General features: G+C 41.3%; 1 protein-coding gene across 2 annotated transcripts in view; it reads right to left on the bottom strand.

Annotated features, from left to right (window-relative positions):
- NAB1 (NGFI-A binding protein 1) overlaps positions 1-24,904 on the bottom strand; it is a 51,373-nt gene extending 26,469 nt beyond the window's left edge. For both annotated transcript variants that reach the window (XM_040227841.1, XM_040227842.1), the window contains exons 1-2: positions 24,617-24,904; positions 11,275-12,112 (exon numbers count right to left, since the gene is read on the bottom strand). In XM_040227841.1, coding sequence (XP_040083775.1) covers positions 11,275-12,093 — 819 coding nt within the window. In that variant the 5' untranslated portion in view covers positions 12,094-12,112; positions 24,617-24,904. The remainder of the gene's footprint in view (positions 1-11,274; positions 12,113-24,616) is intronic.
- Between the last annotated feature and the right edge of the window lie 784 nt (positions 24,905-25,688).

The raw sequence follows: 25,688 nt of genomic DNA, 5'->3' as shown, positions 1-25,688 counted from the left end.
TACTTTGGCCACCTGATGTGAAGAACTGACTCATCTGAAAAGACCTTGATGCTGGGAAAGACTGAAGGCAGGAGGAGAAGGGGATGACAGAGGATGAGATGGTTGGATGGTATCACCAACTCAATGGACATGAGTTTGAGTAAGCTCCGGGAGTTGATGATGGACAGGGAAGCCTGGTGTGCTGCAATCTATGGGGTCACAAACAGTCAGACATGACTGAGTGACTGAACTGAACTGAATGCTTGTAATATGGCTACTAGCAATTAAGGCCAGGTTTCTTATTTTAAACCCATGGCTGAATATAAAAGCATAATAGGAAGAAATTATTTTCAGCCTTCTCCCTCCCCTCCTAAAGAATCATCAGTAGATCAATTTCTTCCCGAAGTGCTTTTGATAAGCACAGTATTACAGGAGCAAAAAATATACTTCAAAGAATAATTTCCTAAATAAATTAACTTCAATTGCAGCTTAGTGGTAGCTACAATGACTTTTAAATATCCTTTTAGAGTTGCTTGTTATGTAGCTGGTTCTTTTTTGTGCTCATAAATCTAAGTAAGTATGGAGAAATTCTGATTGTCGGTAAGATATTTTAATTGACAACATTTCACAGGTACCAGCTCATGCACAACCATAGATAATAACTTTTCAACATAAATTTAAAACAGTGCTCTAGTATTCCTTCCATCATCCTACCAGAAACCAAGAAAAGCAAACAGAACGCAATCTCTGTAACTGAATTCAGGCTCTAACAGACCAAAAAACCATACTGAACTCCCCAGGCCCTCAGAGAGCCTTCTGGCAGAAAAACCGAGGCTAGAGAAATAACCATAATATGAAGCCAATTCATCAGGTTTTCCCCTCAAAAATGTATTTTCTGTAAGTATCTTCTAGATTTTATAATCCTAGTCACTAATAATTAAATCAGTAACAATTATGATGTATTTTAAAAAGAAAAACTCTCCAGTAGTTAGTCACTGCAGCACCAAGCTAGCTTTTTAAAAGTTCTGAGTTTCTAATTTTGTTAAAAGTATAAAATAAGATAGTCTCCCTCATTGGTTTACTTACTTCCTCCACTTCCTCCTTTCATAGCTAAAAATACCAAAATTCCATTCGTATCTTTGTGAAAAGATTTCTTAAAGTTAGCCTTCTATTATTTATAACTAGATTTTAAAACTGTCTTTGCTGGGAGTATTTAAAATTATAATCTTTAACAATCAAATGAGCGTGACTTTCAATTAAGCTTCACGTAAGTGTTAGCATAGAACTACAACATGAAGGCTATGTAACAGGGAGGCTCAGAGGGCAATCAAGACTTCCACTTCAAGCACAGGAAGGCTAAGTTCTGTGCCTGGCCCTTCTCACACTTCTCGCAGGAAAAATGTTGACTAAAATAGAAAGAAAAAATATCTTTACATTAATAAGCCAGCAAGACAGTAAGAACTCCTGAAGCCAAAATGAATGAAGACAGTATCTCAAAAGACTCAGTTGAGGACAGATGCTAAACCAGATGAACGTAAGCTTCAATCTTTACAGCCTTGTTAGGCTGGTGAGTATGTGGAGAGAGTGAGAGAAAAAAGCCAGAATCCATCAAAGGAGAGGCTGAAGAGTCAAAAAGACCTTTCCTCCATAAAGGTGAAAAATAATACGAAAGTACTACAGCGAAATGTAAGACAGAAGCAGAAATATACCTGTTCACGGTCCCCTCTTGCCCACCGGGTAAATGCCAGGAGAATTACCTGTCTTGAACCTTATTACTAATTGGGAGAGAATTTCATAAACCCAAATCAGCTCTTCACATGGATTTTCAGCCCTAATTCACACTAACAGTCTGAGAATTTACTTTCATGGGGCTCCAGAGTTGTAGTGTGTGAAGTACAGATGCCCAGTAGAAGCAAAAACAAAAAACCTCTAGGAGAGTCCATATTCTTCCTAGCTCTCAAAACATTCCCACAGTTTCAAGAAATATGAGCTCATAGATAGAAATCATTAAACAGCCAAAGAAAGAAGGAGTCAAAAGTAAAACCAGCAGAAACAGACCCTCAAGGACTTCATTTAAAGAGATAAAAGGAGCTGAAAATATGACTAAAAGAGTAATATAGTAAAAATGACCAAAAAAAAATTGAGAAGTCAGAAGGAGAGAATTAAGGAGGAAGAAGCATTGGGGCATAGGAAAAAAAAGACTTCTAAAGCAGACAATAGTCACCTAACCACTGGCTCCTAAACACAATGAAAGCCAAAAGGCCAGGGAAATGATACTTTTGATTACGAACAGAAAGTAAATGACAATATAGAATCTGATACCCAAAATAAGTAGCAATTAAGAATGAAGGCAAATCTAGTGGTGGAGCTAATGCAATTCCAAATCCTAAAAAATGATGCTGTTAAAGAGCTGCATTCAATATGCCAGCAAATTTGGAAAACTCAGCAGTGGCCACAGGACTGGTTAGTTTTCATTCCAATCCCAAAGAAAGGCAATGCCAAAGAAGTCAAACTACTGTACAACTGTGCTCATCTCACATGCTAGTAAGGTAATGCTCAAAATCCTTCAAGCCAGGCTTTAGCAGTATGTGAAACGAAAACTTCCAGATGTACAAGCTGGATTTAGAAAAGGCAGCAGAACCACATATCAAATTGGCAGCATCTGCTGGATCACAGAAAAAGCAAGGGAATTACAGAAAAACACCTTCTGCTTCACTGACTATGCTTAAAGCCTTTGATTGTGTGGATCACAACAAACTGTGGAAAATTCTTAAAAAGATGCGAATACCAGACCACTTTATCTGTCTCCTAAGAAGTCTGTATGCAGGTCAAGAAGCAACAGTTAGAACTGGACATGGAACAACAGACTGATTCAAAATTGGCAAAGGAGTGCATCAAGGCTGTATATTGTCACCCTGCTTATTTAACTTATATGCAGAGTACATCATGAGAAATGCCCGGTGGGATGAAGCACAAGCTGGAATCAAGATTGCAGGGAGAAATATCAATAACCTCAGATATGCAGATGACAACACCCTTATGGCAGAAAGTGAAGAACTAAAGAGCCTCTTGATGAAAGAGGAGTGTGAAAAAGCTGATATAAAACTCAACATTCAGAAAATTAAGATCATGGTATCCAGTCCCATCACTTCATGGGAAATAGATGGGGAAACAGTAGAAACAGTGTCAGACTTTATTTTCTTGGGCTCCAAAATCACTGCAGATGGTGACTCCAGCCATGAAATTAAAAGATGCTTACCCCTTGGAAGGAAAGCTATGACCATCCTAGACAGCATATTAAAAAGCAGAGATATTACTTCGCCAACAAAGGTCTGTTTAGTCAAAGCTATGGTTTTTCCAGTGGTCATGTACGGATGTGAGAGTTGGACTATAAAGAAAGCTGAGCACCGAAGAATTGATGCTTTTGAACTGTGATGTTGGAGAAGACTCTTGAGAGTCCCTTGGACTGCAACGAGATCCAACCAGTCCACCCTAAAGGAAATCAGTCCTGAATATTCATTGGAAGGACTGATGCTGAAGCTGAAACTCCCAATATTTTTGCTGCCTGATGTGAAGAACTGACTCATTGGAAAAGACCCTGATGCTGGGAAAGACTGAAGGCAGGAGGAGAAGGGGATGACACAGGATGAGATAGTTGGATGGCATCACTGACTCTATGGACATGAGTTTGAGTAAGCTCCAGAAGTTGGTGATGGACAGGGAGGCCTGGCGTGCTGCAATGAATGAGGTAGCAAAGAGTTGGATGTGACTGAGAGATTGAACTGAACTGAACTGAGAAAAGCTTTTGTATACATATATATGAATATGTACAACAAATATATTTTAGAAAACTTACACACTTTTTTCCTAACTAAAAAATTACAACATTTTGGTTCCACTTGTTTGACTCAGTATGAATAGAATGCTAGATTTCTAATTAAAAAATAGATATGCAACAAAGGTCTATTGTATAGCATAGGGAACTTCAGTCAGTATCTTGTAATAACTTACCATGGAAAAAATTTCAAAAACAATATATCTGTATTTGTATAACCAAATCTGTAATACCAAATCTGTATTTGTATCACCTTGCACTGTACCTGAATCACTGTAAGTCAACTATACTTTAATAACACATATATATATTAAAAAAATCAAATGCACAGTCTGGAAATGAGGCAGATGATTTGTAATAAGAAGATACTCTTGAAAATATGCTGCCTCAGATGTATACCCATCAATATCTCAGTACTATTATAGCCAATACCCTCTTCTACCCAAACTTACTTACATTTCAAGTGAGATTTATCTGTTGTCAACCCAAGAAAATAAATTGCTTTAGTATTAAAAAAACCACAAAGAAAAAACGCTTTCTCCTTGGAAGGAAAGCTATGACAAACCTAGACAGTGCATTAAAAAGCAAAGAAATCACTTTGCTGACAAAGGTCTGTGTAGTCAAAGCTATAGCTTTTCCAGCGGTCATGTACAGATATGAGAGTTGGACCGTAAAGAAGGTTGAGCACCGAACAACTGATGTGTTCAAACTGTGGTGCTAGAGAAGACTCTTGAGAGTCTCTTGGACAGCAAGGAGATCAAACCAGTCCATCCTAATGGAAATCAACCCTGAATATTCAATGGAAGGACTGATGCTGAAGCTGACGCTCCAACACTCTGGCCACCTGATGCAAAGAGCTGACTCACTGGAAAAGATTCTGATGCTGGGAAAGAATGAGGTAAGGAGGAGAAGGGGCAACAGGGGATGAAGTGGCTGGAGGGAATCACTGACTCGGTGGATATGAGTTTGAGCGAATTCCAGGAGATAGTAACAGAAAGGGAAGCCTGGCATGCTGCAGTCGGCACGGTGGCAAAGAGCTGAACACAACTTAGTGACAGAGCAACAGTAACAACAACAATGAGGGCAGAATGAAGCTATTTCCCAATAGGGTGGGGAAGGAGAGAGTTTGCCTACAGTAGGCCTTCATTAAGAAAATTCTAGATAATGTACTTCAAGCTAAAGGACACTAGTTCCAGATGGTAAATGTGAGATATGAAAAAGGGGAAGGGAAGAAATACAAAATAAAGGAAATAAATTCAAAACATCACTGTAATAAATTTAAATGGACCAAATGTTTGCATTAAAAGACAAAGAATGTAAGACATGATTTTTAAAAAACCCAACTATCAGTATTTACAAGAGATATATCGAAAACATAGATTCAGAAAAACCAAAAGGATGCAAAAAAGAAGTAACAAGCAATTAGTAACAAAAAGAAAGCACATGTATTAACATCAACACAAAAATTTTTAAAAAACAAAATGCATTATTAAAAAATCAATAAGGCCACTACATAATTCAAAGAGAAACAGACAACTCCACAATCAAAGTAGGTGATTTTAACACATGACTCAGTTACTAACAGAGCAAGCCGACAAAATAAAAAATTCAGTCTACAGAAGGTTTGAATAAGAGACCTAAAAAGCTTGTTAAAACAAACACACACAGAACACTCTAACAACAACTGCAGAAGCACATTTAAAACACTGACCACATACTGGGCCGTAACTAACACCTCTACATATTTTAAAGGGCTGCTGCTGCTGCTAAGTCGCTTCAGTCGTGTCCGACTCTGTGCAACTCCATAGACGGCAGCCCACCAGGCTCCCCCGTCCCTGGGATTTTCCAGGCAAGAGCACTGGAGTGGGGTGCCACTGCCTTCTCCAATGCATGAAAGGGGAAAGTGAAAGTGAAGTCGCTCAGTCGTGTCCGACTCGTCGCAACTCCCATGGACTGCAGCCCACCAGGCTCCCCCGTCCCTGGGATTCTCCAGGCAAGAGCACTGGAGTGGGGGGTCATATCATGCAAACCATGTTCTCTGATCACAATGTAATTCAGTCAGAAATCATTAGGACAAAGAACTGAGGAAACACCTCTCATATTAGGAAATGAAATAAAAAACCTTCTTAACAATTTGTGAACAGAAAGCATAAATAAAAAAGAGAAATAAACAGAATTGAAACCTTTGGGAATAATGCTAATTCAACACATAGTGAGAATTCATGGCTTTAATTGCTTACATTAGAAAAGAACAGCTGAACATTAATGAACTCGAGATAAATTATGTTAGAACAATAAACTATATGAAAGCAGATGTAAACAAACACAACGTAACTACAAAGATCAATTAAGCCAAAAGTGCTTCCTAATAAAGAAGTGAGAAAGCTTTTCTGTAAAAGGTCAGACAGTAATATTTTAGGCTTTACAGACCAGTCTGTGTTACAACAACCCAACCCTACACTGTAGCTCAAAAGCAGCCACAGATAATGCATAAACAGAAAGGCATGTCTATATTCCAAAGTTTATCTTCAAAATTAGGAAGTGGGCAAAATTTTGCCCACAGGCTTCGGTCTGCAGATCCCTGAAAAGACTAATATAACTGACAAATCTCTGGCAAGACTGATCAGGGGGAAAGAGACAAAGGTACAAACAATATTAGGTTTTAAAAACTATAAACTATCCCAGTAAGTTTGAACACTTAGTTGAAATGGACAAATTCTCAGAAAAAAATGTGACTTATCAAAAGCGACTCAACAACTAACACTAACCTAACAGCCCTATAATCTACTTTTTAAAATGATCAAAAGGAAATATCCAGCATTTCTTTCAAGAATGAGATGTTGAAACCGTTCCACTCAAGCTGAGAGTTCGGAACAAAGCATTATAACTACCAGTAGTATGTTCAGGTCTACCAGGTTCCCTGATTTGACGATCCCCCTCTCTCGAAACTAAAACTGCTGGGCTTCTCTGACACCCTCAGCCTTGCTTCTCAACATTACGGTGGTAGCTGACCTAAACCTGGCACCCCTATGTATTCCATGGGCCCTGCTCCTTGTTTTTGCAATCTGCTTAGCACTCCAGTTTCCATTACACCTACAACTTACCCACTGACTCTACCTTCTCTTTTTCTCCATCCTGTCTTTGAGTTCCAGAGCTCTTTGGCTGGAAGTCGCTATCTGCTGACAGACATTCTCTGTAATGCCAACTTGTCTGTGTGCTTCTCTCTCTGAATATTACAAGCCCCTCCATTCTCCATGGCCTTGCTATTCTCAACTTTCGGTTTCTCTCTCTCTCCCCATTTACTGCTTTAAAGATTTGATGCACTCTGCTTACCTGGTTTACCACACACTCTACCAACACATCTGCGCAGAGGGAACTCTGCCTGCCTGGACCTCTTGGTAATCCTGCTCCTGGGTTTGTCCCTTAGCATCTGCCCCCACCAGTCACTAGTATGGTTCTAGGCCTCAGCCTCTTGCATTTATGTTCATGGTCTGACTCCTCTCACCAGGCCACACCTAGCCATGTCCTAAGACCATCACTGACTCTCTAGCTTTAAAAAAAGTGTCTGTAACAATGATTCATTCTACAATTCTCTACAATAAAATGTAATGAATTATAAATTTTACAAGTATACTGGGAAACAAGTATAAAATGCATATAAAAATGAGAATTTTATGTACTTGTGAGTTGAAAATTATTTTTCTGGTATAGATAACTTCCTGATGTTCATCTACTTGTGACCTACTTATATGTCTTCAAAGATTAAAAGAATAGTGTCCACAGAGTTTGTAATACTATACACAGGGTCAGAAATACTACCAAAAGTGGATTAAGAATAAGTCATATTTTTCCTTATTTAGAAATTGAAGACAAACTAGTAACCTTCTTTAGTCTTAGGAATTTAGAAAAACTTAAGTCTCTCTCTCATTTTAAATAGTCAAAAAAAAAAAGTGAAATTACCACAATACCTAAACGGTACACTTGATGGTAGCTTCTTTAATTCCCTCAGGATTTCATAACTTCTACCAAATTCTTGGATGGTTACTAGTTTGAAGAAAGTGCTCTGATGCACAAACTTCTATCCTAAAATATATTATCGGACCAGATTCACACACTTGACTTACAAATAATAAGTGGTCTAAGTTAAGTTTCAAAAACACAGGCCACATTTTCCAAAGCTCCACCCCCACATCTCCGCCTACTAGCATTCATTTTGATTGTTTCCTTCTTTTGGAAAACCCACAATGGTCTCATTACTTAAATACCACCTGTGCCTATTTATTCAAAGCAGCAAAGTGCCCCTTAGGAAAAGTGAAGTGTGAAATAATTCATTTTGGATTTTTTAAAAGCAGGTTAGGAATTTTTTGAGTGAGATTGATAGGGTTTATTAAAGTCATTTCTTTAACATACTTTTGCTTTAATAAAAATACAAGTCCTTGACTGTGTTTCATCTGCCATATTTAAAAGCTATATGAAAGCTAGATTAAAGCATGAGCCTGAGACTGCCAACATGTCTCACCTTTGTTCCCTATTATAGTAGCCTTCAGTAGATTCCTCTACATGGGGTCACAGGCAATGAGAGTGTCAAAGTGTAGCTGAATTATAACGCTACTTGTATTTTCTGGATCTATCCACAAGTTCTTGTGAACTCATTATTGGATGCCAACTTTACACAACAATTACACAAGGACATGCCCAAAGGAGTTCAACTCACAGAGTCCCTGTGACTAAGTTTGCTAACCAATTCTCTCATATCAAGCATCAGCAGACATTCACATCTACAAGAATTTAAAAATATCAGATGGTGAAACTGCTGAAAAGAAGATTAATATATAAAAATTGGCCAGTGATAGTAATTTAAAAAGGAAACAATTTCATTTACAAATATATCCCCTTCATATCTTACATGTTCATGTATCTATACAAGCGAAATAAATGTAAATGTTTATAATACAAACATTTAATATACACATATATAACACACAGTATTTGACCTAACAAGAAATGTTCAAAACTCTGAATAAAGAACTAAGAAATTACATTAGAATACAGAAAAGCTAAGTAAATGCACATACTATGTTACTCTATGGGAGTTTTCATTATTGTAAATATATCATTCCCCCCCCAATTAATCTATACCTTTAGGGCATTTCTAATCAAACACCAACAGAAATTTTGGGGAAATTTGACAAACAGACTAAAAATTTCATTTGAGAAGGAGAAATGTGTATGATTACCTAAAAAAAAAAAGAAGCTACAAAAGAATACTATTGAAGGAGCCCTTGCCTTTCCATATATAAAATATACAGCAACTGAAGTAACTTTATACCAGTGAAGGAACAGAGAATTAGATAAATGAAATGACACAGGACAAGATCAATGACTATTAACTATACAGAATTAAACTTCCACATGGCAACCAGTCTAAAAGGTCAAAGGACAAATGATAATCTGGAAAAATATTTACAGTCTAAGACAAAAAGTTAATACACTTACAATATAGAAAGTTTTTGCCAATATTTTAAAGGTAAGACAATGCCAACATTAAAACAAAGGATATGAATATAAAATTGGATGTCTATTAGCCATAAGAAAAGACGCTCTTCCTCAATAATGGAAGTTACTTTGAGCAATGAAAATTTTTCTTAGACTGATGAAAATTAAAAATGACAAAAGCAATATTAGCAAGAGTGTGGAAAAATGGACACTTGCATATAATAATGATGAAGAAAATATGAATTGTTCTAGCTTTTTTAGAAGGCAATTAAGCACTATCTACTAAAATACTAAATCTATGTATCCTCTGGGCCCGTAATTTTACATGTTGGAGTCTATTCCACAGGAAAACATGTACAAATCTGAAAAGGTGTATGTCTAGCATATTCATGTCTCACCACATATAAAATTTCTTAAAAATGAAAACACATTAAGTGACAGCAAAAAGTGAATGGTTAAGATAACAGCACATTCACACTGAAATATAATGTAACCCATAAACGAATACAGCAGCTCTATATGTAACTGCCTGAAAATATATCTATAGTAGACTGTACTTTGAGTATCTTAAGTTTTTTAAAAAAGAATTTGGATTAGAGTGTGCAAAATATGACCCCACATTTGTATATGTAAAGAAAAGTAGCTGGATGTTTACAGATTCAATTACTTCACATCCTTCTGTAGTAACTGAATACTTTTTCAGTGAGTATATACTATTCTTTGTGTTCACGTACAAGTCTGTGGGGAATGATCTTATGTTTCTAACATGAGATACTGCATTCAACTGAACATTTTTTTCCAAGGAGAATTTATCTCTTTCTTCTAATGGATAAATGGCTATAAATTTTAGCTGTGAAACAGCTTTTGTTTAAAAAGGTAATTTTGAAATGCATTTATTTTTCAAGCATTTATTGAGTACATTAGATTCTAAAGATATAAAAATGAATGAGATATAATTTCTGCCTTGAAGAATCCCAAAGTATACTATGAGGGACAGGCCAATATATTAAAAAGTACAATAAAGTGTTGAAGTTACTGTGATAGAAGTATGCACAGGGATAAAAATGGAAAGGAAAGGTCATTCTCCTTAGGGGAAAACACACTGTAAAACACTTAAGCTCATGCTTGAGTCTTAGATGATGTACTGGCCAGACAGACAAGAAAAAGGGAGCAAATGTAAAAGAGATATACATACATGTATTCTTCTACTTAAGCAAAATATTTCTAGACAGAATGCTACAAAAATAAAATGAGGATTTTTAATATCAAATGTCACACCAAAACAATATTCAAAGCTACAATAATTCTTCTAACATTCATCTAATATCATTTTGTTTTCTATGCTAGCTGAAAATCACTTTAAGTTCTGGTTATTTTTTACAACTTTTTTTTCTAAAAAGTCTACAACAATGATTTTTAAGTTAGATTTTAAATTTCATTTTTAATTCTTAATTAAAAGACAAACTGCCTTCTAAATGGAGGCTTTATGCTCTCACTGGGGCTCCCCTGGGGGCGCAGAGGGTAAAGCGTCTGCCTGCAATGCAGGAGACCTGGGTTCAGTCCTTGGGTCGGGAAGATCCCCTGGAGAAGGAAATGGCAACCCACTCCAGTATTCTTGCCTGGAGAATCCCACGGACGGAGGAGCCTGGTGGGCTGCAGTCCACGGGGTTGCAAAGAGTTGGACACGACTGAGCGATTTAAACTGATAATATGGTTTCACTACTTAAACTGATATTATTCCAAGAGTCACTCTACAATTTTAAAGTCAAACATGTTTGAATTCAACACAGAAATACCTTAACACAATCAATATGGTCTCTTTTCACTAAAGAGTTATATGTTGCTGAGCCTACACGTCTTTAATCCAGGGAGGGTATTATCTCTGCTGTAAACTATTGCCAAGTTAATTTCTTTAAGAGACATGCACACCGCATACACACAGAAGGAAAGGTGGGCCTCTTTACCTCATGAAGCGTGAGGTGCTTCCCGTCCTTTCTCTTCGAGTCGAATCTGCCGTATATCGCACTGTATTTTCGAATCTCCTCCTCTTTGTGTGGGTCGTCATCACTCATCTCGAAGATGTGGCCGATCATCTTGGCCAGCTTCTTGTTGGTTTTCAGCAGCTCTTTCACTTCGTTCAAGTCACTTTTTGGCAGCGTGGCGGCCATCCGCTCCACACATTCGGCTACAGAGAGTGCAGCGGCAGCATCCAGCACCTCGCTGCTTTCTTTAGGGGAAGCCGGGGAGCCCAGGTCAGCTGGGGAGAGGCTGTGCTCGCTCTCGGTGCTGTGGTGGCCCTGCCAGAGCCGGGAGTCGCTGATAGCCTGCAGCGCTAAGCTCCCGGCCACGTCTGACTTCCCCGGCCCCAAGCTCTGCACGCACGTGGTGGCAGCACACTTGGGGATTTTTAAATGAGGTTCTCGGGAACCGCTGTTCCTTTCATAGCTGCTGCAGGATATTCCCAGCCATGTTGGTGAGCCCTCTGGTAACTTATAGATGGGTATGCTACTGACAGGCAGAGACGTCAGTGGCTGATTGAAAAGGCCAGGGTTCGTAACCCAGTCTCTCAACGCCTTCTGCAGCCTTCTAACATGCAGGGGCTTGCTAGCCATGCCCACAAGCGCCATGATCTCCAAGAACTCCTCTTCTCCAGCTTCACAGAGTTGCTGGACATCATCACCACCTTGCTGGATAAAGGCATCGAAATAAGAAAGCAGGTTGGCTTTTTGTAATATTCTATATAGCTGCAATTCCCCCAGGGTCCTGGGTAAGGCTGCGGCCATTACTGTGGATGGGCTTAACCTGCAAAAAGAAGAGAGGAAACGCTCACCACACTTGCTAAAACACTTCTTAAGCCTCTTGATCGGACACTACAGGATTTAAGATTGCAGTAAAAAAAAAAAACAAGGAGCATTTGCACAGCAACTGACTGTTAAGGAAGCATTCTCTCTATGCTGTGTGTGTGTGTGTGTGTGTGTGTGTGCGCGCACGTGCATGTGTGTGCATGCACTCAGGCATGTCTGACTCTTGGCGACCCACGGACTGTAGCTGCCAGGATCCTCGCTCTGTCCATGGGATTTTCCAGGCAAGAATACTGGAGTGGTTTGCCATTTCCTACTCCAGGGGATCTTTCTGACCCAGGGATCGAACTGAGTCTCTCGTGTCTCCTGCATTGGCAGCTGGATTCTTTACCACTGATACCATCTGGGAAGCCTCTATCTGTAAGTTATCTTACTCTCCTAACAATCATAATGATCAACAGTCAGTAACAGTTCCCATTTTAAAGAAAAAAAATATAAAGGCTCAAAGATCAGTAATCTGCCTGAGATCTCACAGGTGGCTAAATAGGTCTAGCGACTTCAGCCAAACATGGCTCACAGGGTTCTGTATGCTGATTTTTGCGTATTCACTCTGCTGCTCCCACGGAGTGCACAGAGAGGAGAAGCAAAGGGTAATAAACTTCTGAAGGAGGTAAGTATACTCTGCTACCATGCAGGCACTGAATACCTGTGTCAGACCGTATGATAAACAGGCACTCAACGTTATGTCTCATCCTCACAACAGCCCTGTGAGACAGGTATAGTTAGTTCCTATCTTATAAAGCAAAAGTAGTAAGATTAGTCTGGCAGGCAGATGAGTGATTTCAGTATGAACTAGAATAAATAAGATACAAGGTGGTATATTTAGGAATGGAGAAAAAAAGAGGCAGGAAAAATTCAGACAAATAAATGGCAAGACTTGGTGATCACTTAGGTGTAAGTGATGAAAGAGAGGAAACGGTTACCATTTTTTAGAAACACTTCTGGTGGTTCTAGAAAGAGACGAATAGGTGACTATGGGATTACCTATGCGAGAGTCTAGAACTGCAACAGGCATCAGGGATACAGAAAATTAGGGATGCTGGAATTCTCTTTCAAACACATGGCACTTGAGAATGTGGTACAAGGCATAAGGCTGAAGCAGAGCGGTCCTGTTTGCAAAATAACAGCATGGAACCCACGTTTGTCTCCAGGTTCAAGAGACAGGACGAAGCCAGTGGGTGTGGAAGAGCCCAAGACAGAGCCAAGGAAGTTATACTTCTAGAGCCCAAGGAAGGCAGAGAAGTCTCCCTTTCAAGAGACAGAACAAGACCCAGCAAAGCACTTCTTGCCCTCTTAGCAGTTTTATTTAAAAGTCATTCACAGTTGCCTGGAGACCTCCCACATACATAGAGGAGCTGGCCACGTACTTCCGCTGAAGAGAAACAAACTTGTAATCAATGCACCTTTAGGATTAAAAGGCTCCTCCAGCCCTCTATCGCAAAAATTATAGAAAGCCAAAAGAATACATACATTGGAAGAAAATGCAAGTACACTCTCAACTCAGCAAAGTCAGGAGCAATTGTTAACTGGGAGATTCGGCAAGCTGCGGAACACTGGGAACAGCCCTGAAGGCCAGATCAACAAATTTGGGGCTTCTCTGCTTTACATCATGGGCCAGAGTGCTACACAAAACTCTAGTCTCAGTCATCCCATCCAAGGAGAATGCATTTCCCGACCACCTTAAGGACTGACTCCTGGGAAACCCCAGCTCCTGGAACCCCTGTGTCATCCACAATCTGCTCTCATCAACTTCTGACCTCCGCAAATCTTATGGCTCTTTGTAAGTCATGACCTGATGACTTCCCAAGGTATATATATATATATATTTTTAATTAATTAATTAATTTATTTTTAATTTTTACTTTACAATTCTGTATTGGTTTTTTGGGCCCAGTAAACGTCTGCGGACAGCCAGAAAATCACTTGGAGGAGCTTCTGAAAAATGTAATTTCCTAGGGTTGCATCTCAGAAGACTCTTGTGATTTGGCAAACCTGGCAGACTACCCTGGAAGATTCCGTTAGTGTGCCCCTTGGGCACCACAGACTCTTACAGCTTTTGAGACCACCTTTGGGTTCATGTCATGTTAGTTCTCTGGATAAAAACATTTCTGCACCTTCTGAATCGTTCGTAAGAGGATTTGTTTTGTCCTCCCACATAAAAGGGAGACTTCTGAGGGAGAGAATTTATCATCCAGCTGGACACTAACCCACAAAAACAAGCTCTGGGGAGTTACAGACGCAAGTTCAAGTCTATATTGAACAACATTATACCAAATAGAAGGGTTTCTAGAAAGCGTATGAGATAGAGGGAGGGCTCTCGCTCAGTTGTGTCCGACTCTTTGCGACCCCATGGGCTGTAGCCTACCACGCTCCTCGGTCTATGGGATTTTCCAGGCAATAGTCCTGGAGTGGATTGCCATTTCCTTCTCCAGGGGATCTTCCCGACCCAGGGATCGAACCCGGGTCTCCCACATTGTAGACAGACGCTTCACCGTCTGAGCCACCAGGGAAGTCATGAGATAGAGGGAAGGAAACCCATTTTCCCTTCATACACTTAATGCAGTAATTCCACAAGCTTTCAACTCCAGAGTATACACACACAAAAACATTTATCAGTTCAGTCGCTCAGTCGTGTCTGACTCCTTGCAACCCCATGAAGTGCAGCACGCCAGGCCTCCCTGTCCATCAACAACTCCCAGAGTTCACCCAAACCCATGTCCATCGAGTCAGTGATGCCATCCAGCCATCTCATCCTCTGTCATCCCCTTCTCCTCCCGCCCCCAATCCCTCCCAGCATCAGAGTCTTTTCCAGTGAGTCAGTTCTTTGCAGCAGGTGGCCAAAGTATTTGGAGTTTCAGCTTTAGCATCTGTCCTTCCAATGAACACCCAGGACTGATCTCCTTTAGAATGGACTGGTTGGATCTCCTTGCAGTCCAAGGGACTCTCAAGAGTCTTCTCCAACACCACAGTTCAAAAGCATCAATTCTTCAGCACTCAGCTTTCTTCACAGTCCAACTCTCACATCCATACATGACCACTGGAAAAACCATAGCCTTGACTAGACAGACCTTTGTTGGCAAAGTAATGTCTCTGCTTTTGAATATGCTATCTAGGTTGGTCATAACTTTCCTTCCAAGGAGTAAGCGTCTTTTAATTTCATGGCTGCAATCACCATCTGCAGTGATTTTGGAGCCCCCAAAAATAAATTCTGGCACTGTTTCCAGTTTCCCCATCTATTTCTCATGAAGTGATGGGACCAGATACCATGATCGTAGTTTTCTGAATGTTGAGCTTTAAGCCAGGTTGAGCTGGCTTCCCTGGTGGCTCAGACGGTAAAGTGTCTGCCTGCAATGCAGGAGACCTGGGTTTGATTCCTGGGTCGGGAAGACCCCCTGGAAAAGGAAAAGGCAATCCACTCCAGCACTCTTGCCTGGAAAATCCCATGGACGGAGAAGCCTGATAGGCTACAGTTCATGGGGTTGCAAAGAGTCGGACAGGACTGAGTGACTTCACTTTCACTTTAAGCCATACATACACATGTGAAAGCTTTTTTATAAGAGGGCTGTAACCTTGCAAGATTCATGGTGTCATCAATGATCTCACCATCTATACTCCCCCAAATTATGGAGTAAACTAAAAATTACCTGAGAAAATCTAGAACAGAGTTCTTGAATCTTTTTAAGAGCAATAGAAAGAATATATCATGGACAAATATAAAACAGAAATTTAAGAAAAAGAGAACTCAAAACACAAACTTAGGCTTTATTCTTCTGAGATAGGCAATGGTTTTAGAAAATATTTTCAATTTTTATCATTTCTCATCTTTTCCCAGAAAAACAAAAAGGACCCCCCCCCAGTTTCCTAAGAGAAAGCTCTTATGTTTCAGTAAGAAAGTAGTTACCATTATAACATCTCCACAAGGACTGACAAGACCAAGTGTACATTTCTAAAGTCAAGACACCAGATGAAAGATAAATAAGCAAACTATTTAGAGTCCCAGGAGACTTGCTAAAGGCCCACACTTACCGCTGGGAAAGGAGTTTTCTCCCTAAGCTTTTTGCTTTAAGAGCACATTTCAGTTTCTCATAAAGCCTGTTGTGATCATTTAAACACCCACCACTTCATACATTAACTTAATTTGATTTAAAAGAAAATTTTTATACGACAAGATTTTCTGTTTTTACAAATTCTGTGTCTATTCATGCTTCAACATGAAGGTCAAATAAATCAAATGAAAGCTGCATCTCTCCAATCGGAAGTGAGTACAGAAGGATTCTAATACAATGCAACATAACATAGGCAGCTAACAGCCCAGCAAGTCTACTCAGCTGAAAACTCCAGTTACCTGGCCTTTGCAAGAGATGCTGGAACAACCATGCTGAGTCTGACCTTTTTATGAATTCCACAATTAAGAGAAATCAGTTATCCATTTTTACTGCATTCAAAAGCTAAACCAAAGGCCTGCTGCCTATATACAGCAAACCTCCACTTGCACCAGCTTAAATGTTCTTCAGTCCAGTTAGTCCCAAAGGAAGAGGAATAAAACAGGGGATTCATTTAAGGCCATTTGTTGTTGTTTGCTATTCAGTGATCTATTTTAAATGGTAATAATTTGTTCCAGAACCTTTTAACGACAAACTCACTTTGGCTCCTGGGATAGGATCAGTCATCTGCCAAGATTTAAACTATGCTAAGTGAAGTAAGGAGCTGGTTTGGCTCCAAAAACTTTACTGGTCAACTCCTGCTTTGTCCTTGAACCATAACACAGAACTTAGTATAAATATGGGAAACAAAAATTCTCTTTCTTCAAGCTGGGATGTGGGGATTTAGGGTAAGACAGACGTCTTAATGGTCACAAGGAAAAAGGAAAACCATTCCTTCAAACCTGCCTCAATCTAGTCCAAGAAGCTTCAGCCTGCCTTCTGTCCCAGCTTCTCCATGAAAGCTCCCAAGTGACTACTGAGTGATCACCAGCTTTTCTCTTTAACCTCTCTGCAGTTTGACATCACTCCTTGAAACGCTCTTCACCTGACTTTTTACTATGTTATGCTGCCTTCCTTTACTCTAACTACAGGAATTCTCTAAATTTTTATATTAGATCCCATTTCTACTATCTTTCCATATTCTCTCCTGATAATCTCCATCCACTCCTAGGCTTCAATATTACCTATAGCAGACTGACCTCCAAACCGGTATCTGTAGCTTGGACCAGTGGTTCATGGAGTCACTGCCAATTGCTCTCAAATCCAAACGCACACCAAACACTGACTTACACATATACAGCTACTTTGCAAAGTAAAAAAAAAAAAAAAACTTTGTGATTTAATAAAATCTCACTTTTAATAGTGTGATCAAATTCAAGTTGTCATTTTAAGTATTCTCTATTGATAAAACACTAAAAGCAAAATCAATGAGTACTTGCTATTTTTTAAAAAAAATTTAGGAAGTGGTCTTCAAACCTGAAAACTGTGAGAACCCAAATTGTTTTTCTTGAATTGAATTTTTGAAATTCAGCATTTCACATGGAGGCTGTCAAACTTCTCAAATCTGCTAAGCTCAAAAGCAAGTATGTGCTATCATTTTCCTCCCTTCTTCCAGATTCCCAAATCCTCTTCCCAACTCTCATTACTTTTAGTTGCACCACTACTCTTTCAGTTTTCTGGATTAATAAAAGGATTTGATTTTTAAAAAAATTTTACTGTGATACTTGATGTATAATATTATACAAAAGATTTATTCACAATTTTTAAAAAATGATTCACAATTTTTAAAGGTCATATTTCTTTTCTGGGCTTCCCTTGTGGCTCAGAGGATAAAGAATCTGCCTGCAATGCAGGAAGACCCCCTGGAGAAAGGATAGGCTACCTGTTCCAGTATTCATGGGCTTCCCTGGGGGCTCAGACAGTAAAGAATCTGCTGGCAATGCGGGAGACATGGGTTTGATCCCTTGCAGGGTTGGGAAGATCCCTGGAGGAGGGCATGGTAACCCACTCCAGTATTCTTGCCTGGAGAATCCCATGGACAGAGGAGCTGGGCGGGCTACAGTCCATGGGGTGGCAAAGAGCTGGACACAACGAAGCACAGCACAGCGTTTCTTTTACAGTCATTATAAAATATTGGCTCTATTTCCTGTGCTGTACAATATATCCTTGCAGCTTATTTATTGTATACATAGTAGTCTGTACCTCTTAATCCCTTACTCCTATCTTGCCCGTCCGTTTTTCCCTTCTCCAGGTGGTAATCACTAGTTTGTTCTATATTTGTGAGTCTATTTCTTTTCTGTTATACTCACTAGTTTTATTTGTAAAATTCCACATGTAAGTGATATTATATAGTATTTGTCATTCTCTGCCTGAATACCATCCAGTTCTGTCCATGTTGTTGCAAATGGCAGGATTTCTTTTTCATGGCTGAGTAATACTCCAGTGTGTGTGTGTGTGTATATCGTCTTTACCCACTCATGCTTTTGTTTTCCTCTTCCTTCTTCAAATCTACATGTCCTTAGGCCCCATCACCAACCTTTTTCTCTGCCTCAAACGCACCTAATTCTGATTTTCCCCTTGCTTCTCACCCCAACTTTGAAAACAGCCTCCTCGCCTTCGAAATATGCCCTAATGAAATGTCGACTTCATCATCCTAAAGTACAGATGTGGCTCTTTACTCACTTAAGCAAATTTCCCCACTGGATGGAGGAAAAAATCCAAACAACTCATACAGGTATCCTAGACCTATCCATCTTCCTCTGCAGCTCTTAACCTTTCCTGATGCTTGTGCCAAACACTGGGCTTTGCTCCAGCGGTTCTTCACAGTTAAGAACCAGGAGACAGAGAAGTAAGCACACACTTAAACACTATGCTAAATATTAAACATAGGGAGCCATCAAACAGAGAAACACACTTACATGGCTCTGTAGAACAGATTCCCTCAGGCTTTAAGCTCCCTGATGGCAGGAGAAGCTCCTGGTTTAGCAGTAAAGAACCCGTCTGCCAATCAACGCAGGAGAGGTGGATTTGGTCCTTGGGTCAGGAAGATTCCCTGCAGGAGGGCATGACAACCCGCTCCAGTATTCTTGCCTTGGACAGAGGAGCCTGGAGGGCTAGTCCCGTAGAGTTGCAAAGTCTGACACGAATGAAGTAACTTAGCATGTAAGATGTAGGGACTAGAGTCTCATTCAGCTTTTATCCCTCTCTAATCTAAGTATTCAAAGAGGAATAACATCTCTGTTAAAAGCTTCTGTTGATTGAAACCCAACATTTGAGTCAGACTCTTGATTGCAGCCTCCTTTTATGTATCAGGGCTTCCCTAGTAGCTCATCTGGTAAAGAATCTGCCTGCAATGCAGGAGACCCCGGTTTGATTCCTGGGTCTGGAAGATCCTCTGGAGGATGGATAGGCTACCCACTCCAGTATTCCTGGGCCTCCCTTGTGGCTCAGCTGGTAAAGAATCCGCCTATAATGCGGGAGACCTGGATTCGACCCTGGGTTGGGAATATACCCTGGAGAAGGGAAAGGCTACCCACTCCAGTATTCTGGCCTGGACAATTCCATGGACTGTACAGTCCAAGGGGTCGCAAAGAGTCGGACACGACTGAGGGACTTTCACTTTGTATTCCAAAAGGGATCCCCTCTGTGTTAACTGGTGTCCAATCTAGTAAGAACCCATCCTGCTACTTTACCTACCATCTTTCTCATTCCCTCATCCTCAGTACTTCCCCTTTCTTTAATTACATGGTGGATTCCCATAAGATGGCCAGATGAGCTCCCTTTACCAGAATACATCATTATTAGCCTAGCCCCAACAGCAGCATTTTGAGAAGTCACTTTTAATTATAAGAGATCCTAGGTCTTTTCCTTCTTGATTTCTATGAATTAAAGTGTCACCTCCAGATAACAAATATCAATCTTATTAATGATCATTAGATTCAAATGGATTCACAAACACCCTCTTCATGATGCAGGAAATATACAAACGTATATACACACTTCTGTAAAGTCTACGGCATTCCAAAGAAGAGAATCTTCCAGTAGTGGGTAGAAACCAAGGGCAAAATTCTAGTAAAATCTGACTTATGCAGAGGACTATCAATTCCTGCCTCTCAACACAGCCTGAAAGTTTTACTGTGAAATTATCTAAGTTAACACCAATCTCTTCCAGACTTCTAAAAAAAAATGTGAAAATACTTGCGAAGAGTTAGCTCATGAGTCATTTACAGATTAAGGTGAATTAGTTCCACGAGACTGTTTTCCTCTAACACCTAGATGATATCGGGTACACACACACTAAGGGAATGAAAGGTAGAGACAGGAAATGGCAAGGAAGGAAATAGGAAATCTGAAGCGGGCGGCTACATTTAAAACCTCTCAGGTATAGCCAGCTTTGGGAGAATGTAGCCTGAAGGCACGGTTTCTCTGGTTGCTCAGATGGTAAAGAATCTGCCTGCAATGCAGGAGATGCAGGTTTGATTCCTGGAAGACCCCCTGGAGAAGCGAATGGCTACCCACTCCAGTATTCTTGCCTGAAGAATTCCATGGACGGAGGAGCCTGGCGGGCTATAGTCCGCAGGGTCGCAAAGAGTCGGACATGACTGAGTGACGAAGCACACACAGCCTGAAGGTACAGGAGTCTGGGGAGAGGGTGCAATGGGTACTTTACAGGTTGAGATTGAAAAGACAAGCCAGAATCTGGATGACCCTTAAGCCTAGGAGTGAATTATTCAAATTTTGTTTTCCTAATCCCAGAACTCAACCTAAAATAACCAAGTGTGGCTTAGTTACATCATGGGTTATTTAAGATTGCAGGGTGGTCCAGGTACTAACTCCTATGTACGTGTTTCAAGTATCAAAGGATTTAACCAGGCATATTTACTATTAAGCATTCAGGAATATATCTTAAAGCAAGATATTTTTGAGAAACCAACATAATACTATAAAGCAATTATCCTCCAGTTAAAAATAAATATTTTTTTTAAAAGCCAAAAAAAGATATTTTGGGATCTTATTCTGTAATATCTATGAATTAAACATATATCTTCTAATACATTAACAATAATTTAGCAAACTTAAAATGTTCTCGCCTACTGATTTTTTTTCCTGAACTCTGAATGAAGCTGGAAAATATTTCGTATAAATCTCTTAAAATTTTAATTATTCAAGGTGTAAGCTTAAATTTATCAGTATTAGGAAAATCAGATTTATTTTTTGCAATTAAATAACAAGTATGCCTTAACTGTGATAACAACAGGTAAACACTAGTACTTCATATAATATGACTGGAAATTCTTCAATCAACTAACAGTCAAGTTAGTCCCAAATATTAAGTGCCCTCTGAGCATGCAGTGTGCACACAGTACATATAAAATTTTATTTATTTCAGAAATTCCTCTTTAAAAATTATTTAACTAACATACACTACAACTTAAGATGCAACTCTCTAAATACAATGTATTGATAAATGACAAACTATCTGAAAGCTTAATGGTACATTTTAGGTGTGAGAATTCTGACAAGGATTACTATTTTTTCCCCAACATCAACTTCCCACTTGTTTCATTGTTAAGTTTAAGAGAGTATATTCTACTATTGTACTAGTTATTGAAAATGTCGGATCAAAAGGCAAATTTGCATTTAATATAATAACTGTACTATTCTTCATTCTACTAAAAGGAATGAACGAAACAGTTAAAACTAAATCCAAAGCAAAGGAGCTAGGAACCTTATATTGAGCTTAAGTGGGCATCATTTGTTCCTTATTGCTTTTAATAAATTTTACGAAATATGCATACAAAGACGATTATACGAAGGAAGATCTTAACCTGTTCAAAAAGTATTATAAAATGGTCATTTCTGTGGAAGTAACATAAAATGTATCATACTTCTGTGGTATCCAGAATACGGCTTCACATTTAAGGGTAAATTTTACAAAGCTTTTATTCCCAATAATGTACATGCATAGCATCAACAGAAACAATTAAGACTTATAATGGACCAGACGAAGCCCAAGTATTAGGACAGAGTCTAGGTTAACAGACCCAAAAACCTGACATACTTCTGTTGCCATGCAACCATTTTTTATTTTAAATATTTAAAGTTCATGCAATAAATTCTTCAAAGGTCTCTGCCACTTTGTCATACACTATAATTTTTTTCTTTCAAAACAGCCATGGTACAAATCCCCAAAATCTTTCATAATAAGCCAATATGCTCAAACTGTGATTAAAAGAAAATACCTAATGCTTTAACTGATTCTCCAAATAACAAGGAGAATGGCAATATATTAATTTTCTACAGGGAAACGGATGTTACTAGTCAACAAAAAAGGAAAAATTTTCATTAATTTAACCGAGATTATTTAATTTTGTTAATTCTCAAACAAGGAAAGATATATTCACTGGATATAGCAAATTACTTATTAGCTATATAAGCTCACTAAATTTCCTTGTATTGGCTACAGTATTCCTAAGGATTTCGGTCATGTTCGCTACATCCATAATTAGCAGGAAGAATGAAATAAAAATCTACAATGCCTCAATGTCTTTATTATTATCACTGATTTACTCACACATAATAGGAAATCACCAGAGGCAAGGAAAACAAAATTTTCCTAATACCAGGCTGACATATTAACTTTTGTGTAAGCTGCTAAAAATAATAAAATTAAAACGAGAAACCTTCCACTGGTTCTTTGGTATTTTCTTTCATGACCTGATTTCCCAATAACTTTAATACCCAAACAGAAATAAAGTAGGCTGACCTTGCAGATATATATAAACTCTCAAGAGAATCCTGCTGCTCACTCACTCAGTCGTGCCCAAAGCTTTGTGACCCCCATGGACTGTAGCCACCAGGCTCCTCTGTCCCTGGGATTCTCGAGGCAAGAATACTGGAGTGGGTTGCCATTTCCTTCTCCAAAGAGAATCCTAACATGCACAATAATACCTACAAGGAGAATATAATTCTTAAAACTTAACGAAAAGACAGTATTAAACGTTTCAAGTACTGGAAAATGGAGGAAAAGGATACCCCTGAATCTAAGAGACACTTTTACTGGCCCTTAGGCTGGACTAGAAGCAGCTTTTTAAGGTCTTCTGGAAAACATCAGCTCCCATCCAAAACAGAGAAAGCAAATCCTATGCATCTTTTCTCCCACTATTCCTTCTTAAAACCCACACATAAATTCCGACATGTCATAATCTGGTATGGTTTACAGGGAAATTTTTCAAAAAAGTGAAAATCAAAGAAGGTATTTCATTGTGTGCACACTTCTCCAACAAAACAGCCTAGCATTTCCTACGTGACTAATCTTTTTAAAATTCTGTTTCACTGTTCCTATGCAATCTAATATTATCTATTAAAACTGCCAAAATATTTTAAAACAAGATCTGAGTATTTCCTTCTCAGCTCTGATCTTTGCACTCCTTAAGCTTGCAGACATGTCACTGGCAAACCAATTGGTAGTGACAGGTTACTCCAAACCAACTCTTTCTGAAAGAAATTTTAAATTGACAGCTACCCCCAAATTTTCCCTGCCTCCCGAATCTCTCTGAGTGAGGCATTAAGTATATGCAAGTCAAGGATTTCTCCTGATCACCTGCTGCAAAAGTTGCTCTGCAGAACCTATAAATGCAAATTCCAATTCAATTATCCTTTCGCCCAAGATCTTACAAAATTTAGGCTCACTCGAAGTGTCCTTTCACATCTTGGGCCTTCTGAACCGCGAAGTTGCAGTCCCAAAACATTTGACTGCACTCGCAACGTTTCTCCATAAATAAGGTCACAGACTTCTGCATCCAAGGCTTGTATGTCCCACATGTGTTGGCAAATTTCATACTCGGCCTTAGCGAGCACAAATGAGTCTCTCGCTTCCATCTCACCTCGGTGCCAAGTTTCTGTAAACCACTTTCAAGCAAAACTCTCCTTCCGCCTTTAAAAAGAAAACGACTACATTCCGAAAGAGAGGATACTCAGGACGAAAATTAAGACTCTAAAGTAAACAAACCAACAAAAAGACTCTGCCTCTGCGGAAAGAAGCTGCAAAACTCCGGGGCCGGCGCGCGCTCCCACGGCGCACAACCCACGAGCGCTCCGCGCCGCGCGCGACGGCCAAAGCCGGGTCGGAAGAGTGGACGCCGCACCCCCGGCTTTCTGGGAGCGGGACGCACAGGTCGGCCCCGCCGCCCGGCTCGACCCCCGGCTTTCTGGGAGCGGGACGCACAGGTCGGCCCCGCCGCCCGGCTCGCCCTCTTCTTGCTGCCCCTGCGCACCGGTCCTCCCCGGGAATCGTCCACAAGAGCCCGAGGCCGCCCTCTCCTTCCGGCGGCGGCCGCGCCGGGCCCGCGGCCCTGGACGCCCGCCCCCCAAGTGCCGGCGCAGCCCGGAGACTCCGCCGCCCCCAGTTCGCCCGAACACTGAGGCATCTGGCACTTGGCGGACAGCTAGTCGGTACGTACGCGGCCAGCTGCTGCAGCGGTCTTGGCGCGCTCTCCCCAGAGGACGCCTCAGCCCCAACTCCGAAGTGGCGGCCCCCGGCTCGGTCTCCTCGGTCGGCTGCGGCGGCCGGGACGCCCCCGCTCCCATCGGGAGGGGAAGGGAAGGTGGTGGGCGCGCTCTCCCTACTCCCCCCCTCCAGCTCGGGCCCGCGGCTCCTTCCCGCCCGCCAGCCCCGACGGCACTCGCTCGGCCGCGGTAGCGGCGGCGGCGGCGGCTCCTCCCGACTCGGGCGCGCGGGCGGCTGAGGCGGCGGCGCCTCCCCCGCCGCGCCCTCCCCCCTTCTCCCCTCCCCTCCCCTGGCGCGCGGCACCCCCCTCCCCCGCCCGCCTCCGCCGCCTCCACCCCCCGCGCGCTGTCACGCTGGGAGATTCCGCTCTTGCTACATGCGCCGCTCCGGCTCCCGCCCACGCGCGGCCGAGTGACGCAGATGCCGGCGTGGGCCGCCGCGGGGCGGGGGCGGGGGCGGTGGCCGCCGGGGCCCGGGCTCGGCCTCTTCCCGCCGCCCCCGCCCCGCGGAACCCGGAGGGCGGCCCATTCACGCGGCAGCTGGGAGGAACCAAAAGGGCGCCTGGGAGGGGGCGGCTCCCGCGAGCCCGGCGGGGGGAAGGGGCTGGAAGGAAGAAGACGGGGGCGGCGGGCAGGAGAGAGGGGAGGCTTGCCAGCTGCCGGGGGAACTGGGAAGGTTTGCAATTAAAAAAAAAAATTGTTTAATGTGTGAGGTTCCCAATATAGTATTTCAAAGAGCACGCCCCGCCAAATCCAACATCCCCCGCGAGGCTGACTTTAGAAAAAATAGCACGCTGGGCCCACTGATCCGGGCGCCTGGCTCGCCCCGCCCCCGCCGGCCCGAGGCCGGGGGCCAGGTGCCGCCCCCACCCCCGCCCCCGGGCCGGCCGGCCCCCGGGTCCTGCGGGAAGTTGGCTGCGGCCGCGAAGCCGGGGGCGACGGGGGAGGGCTGGCAGGTGCGCGGGGCTGGAAGAGAAACTGGCAGTCCTTGTGAATCTCTGCTTCGCCCATCTTGCCCCCTCCCCA

The sequence above is a fragment of the Oryx dammah genome, unplaced genomic scaffold (genome assembly GCF_014754425.2).
Source record: "Oryx dammah isolate SB20612 unplaced genomic scaffold, SCBI_Odam_1.1 HiC_scaffold_27, whole genome shotgun sequence".
Lineage (NCBI taxonomy): Eukaryota > Metazoa > Chordata > Mammalia > Artiodactyla > Bovidae > Oryx > Oryx dammah.
This window is presented reverse-complemented; position numbering and strand designations above follow the sequence as displayed.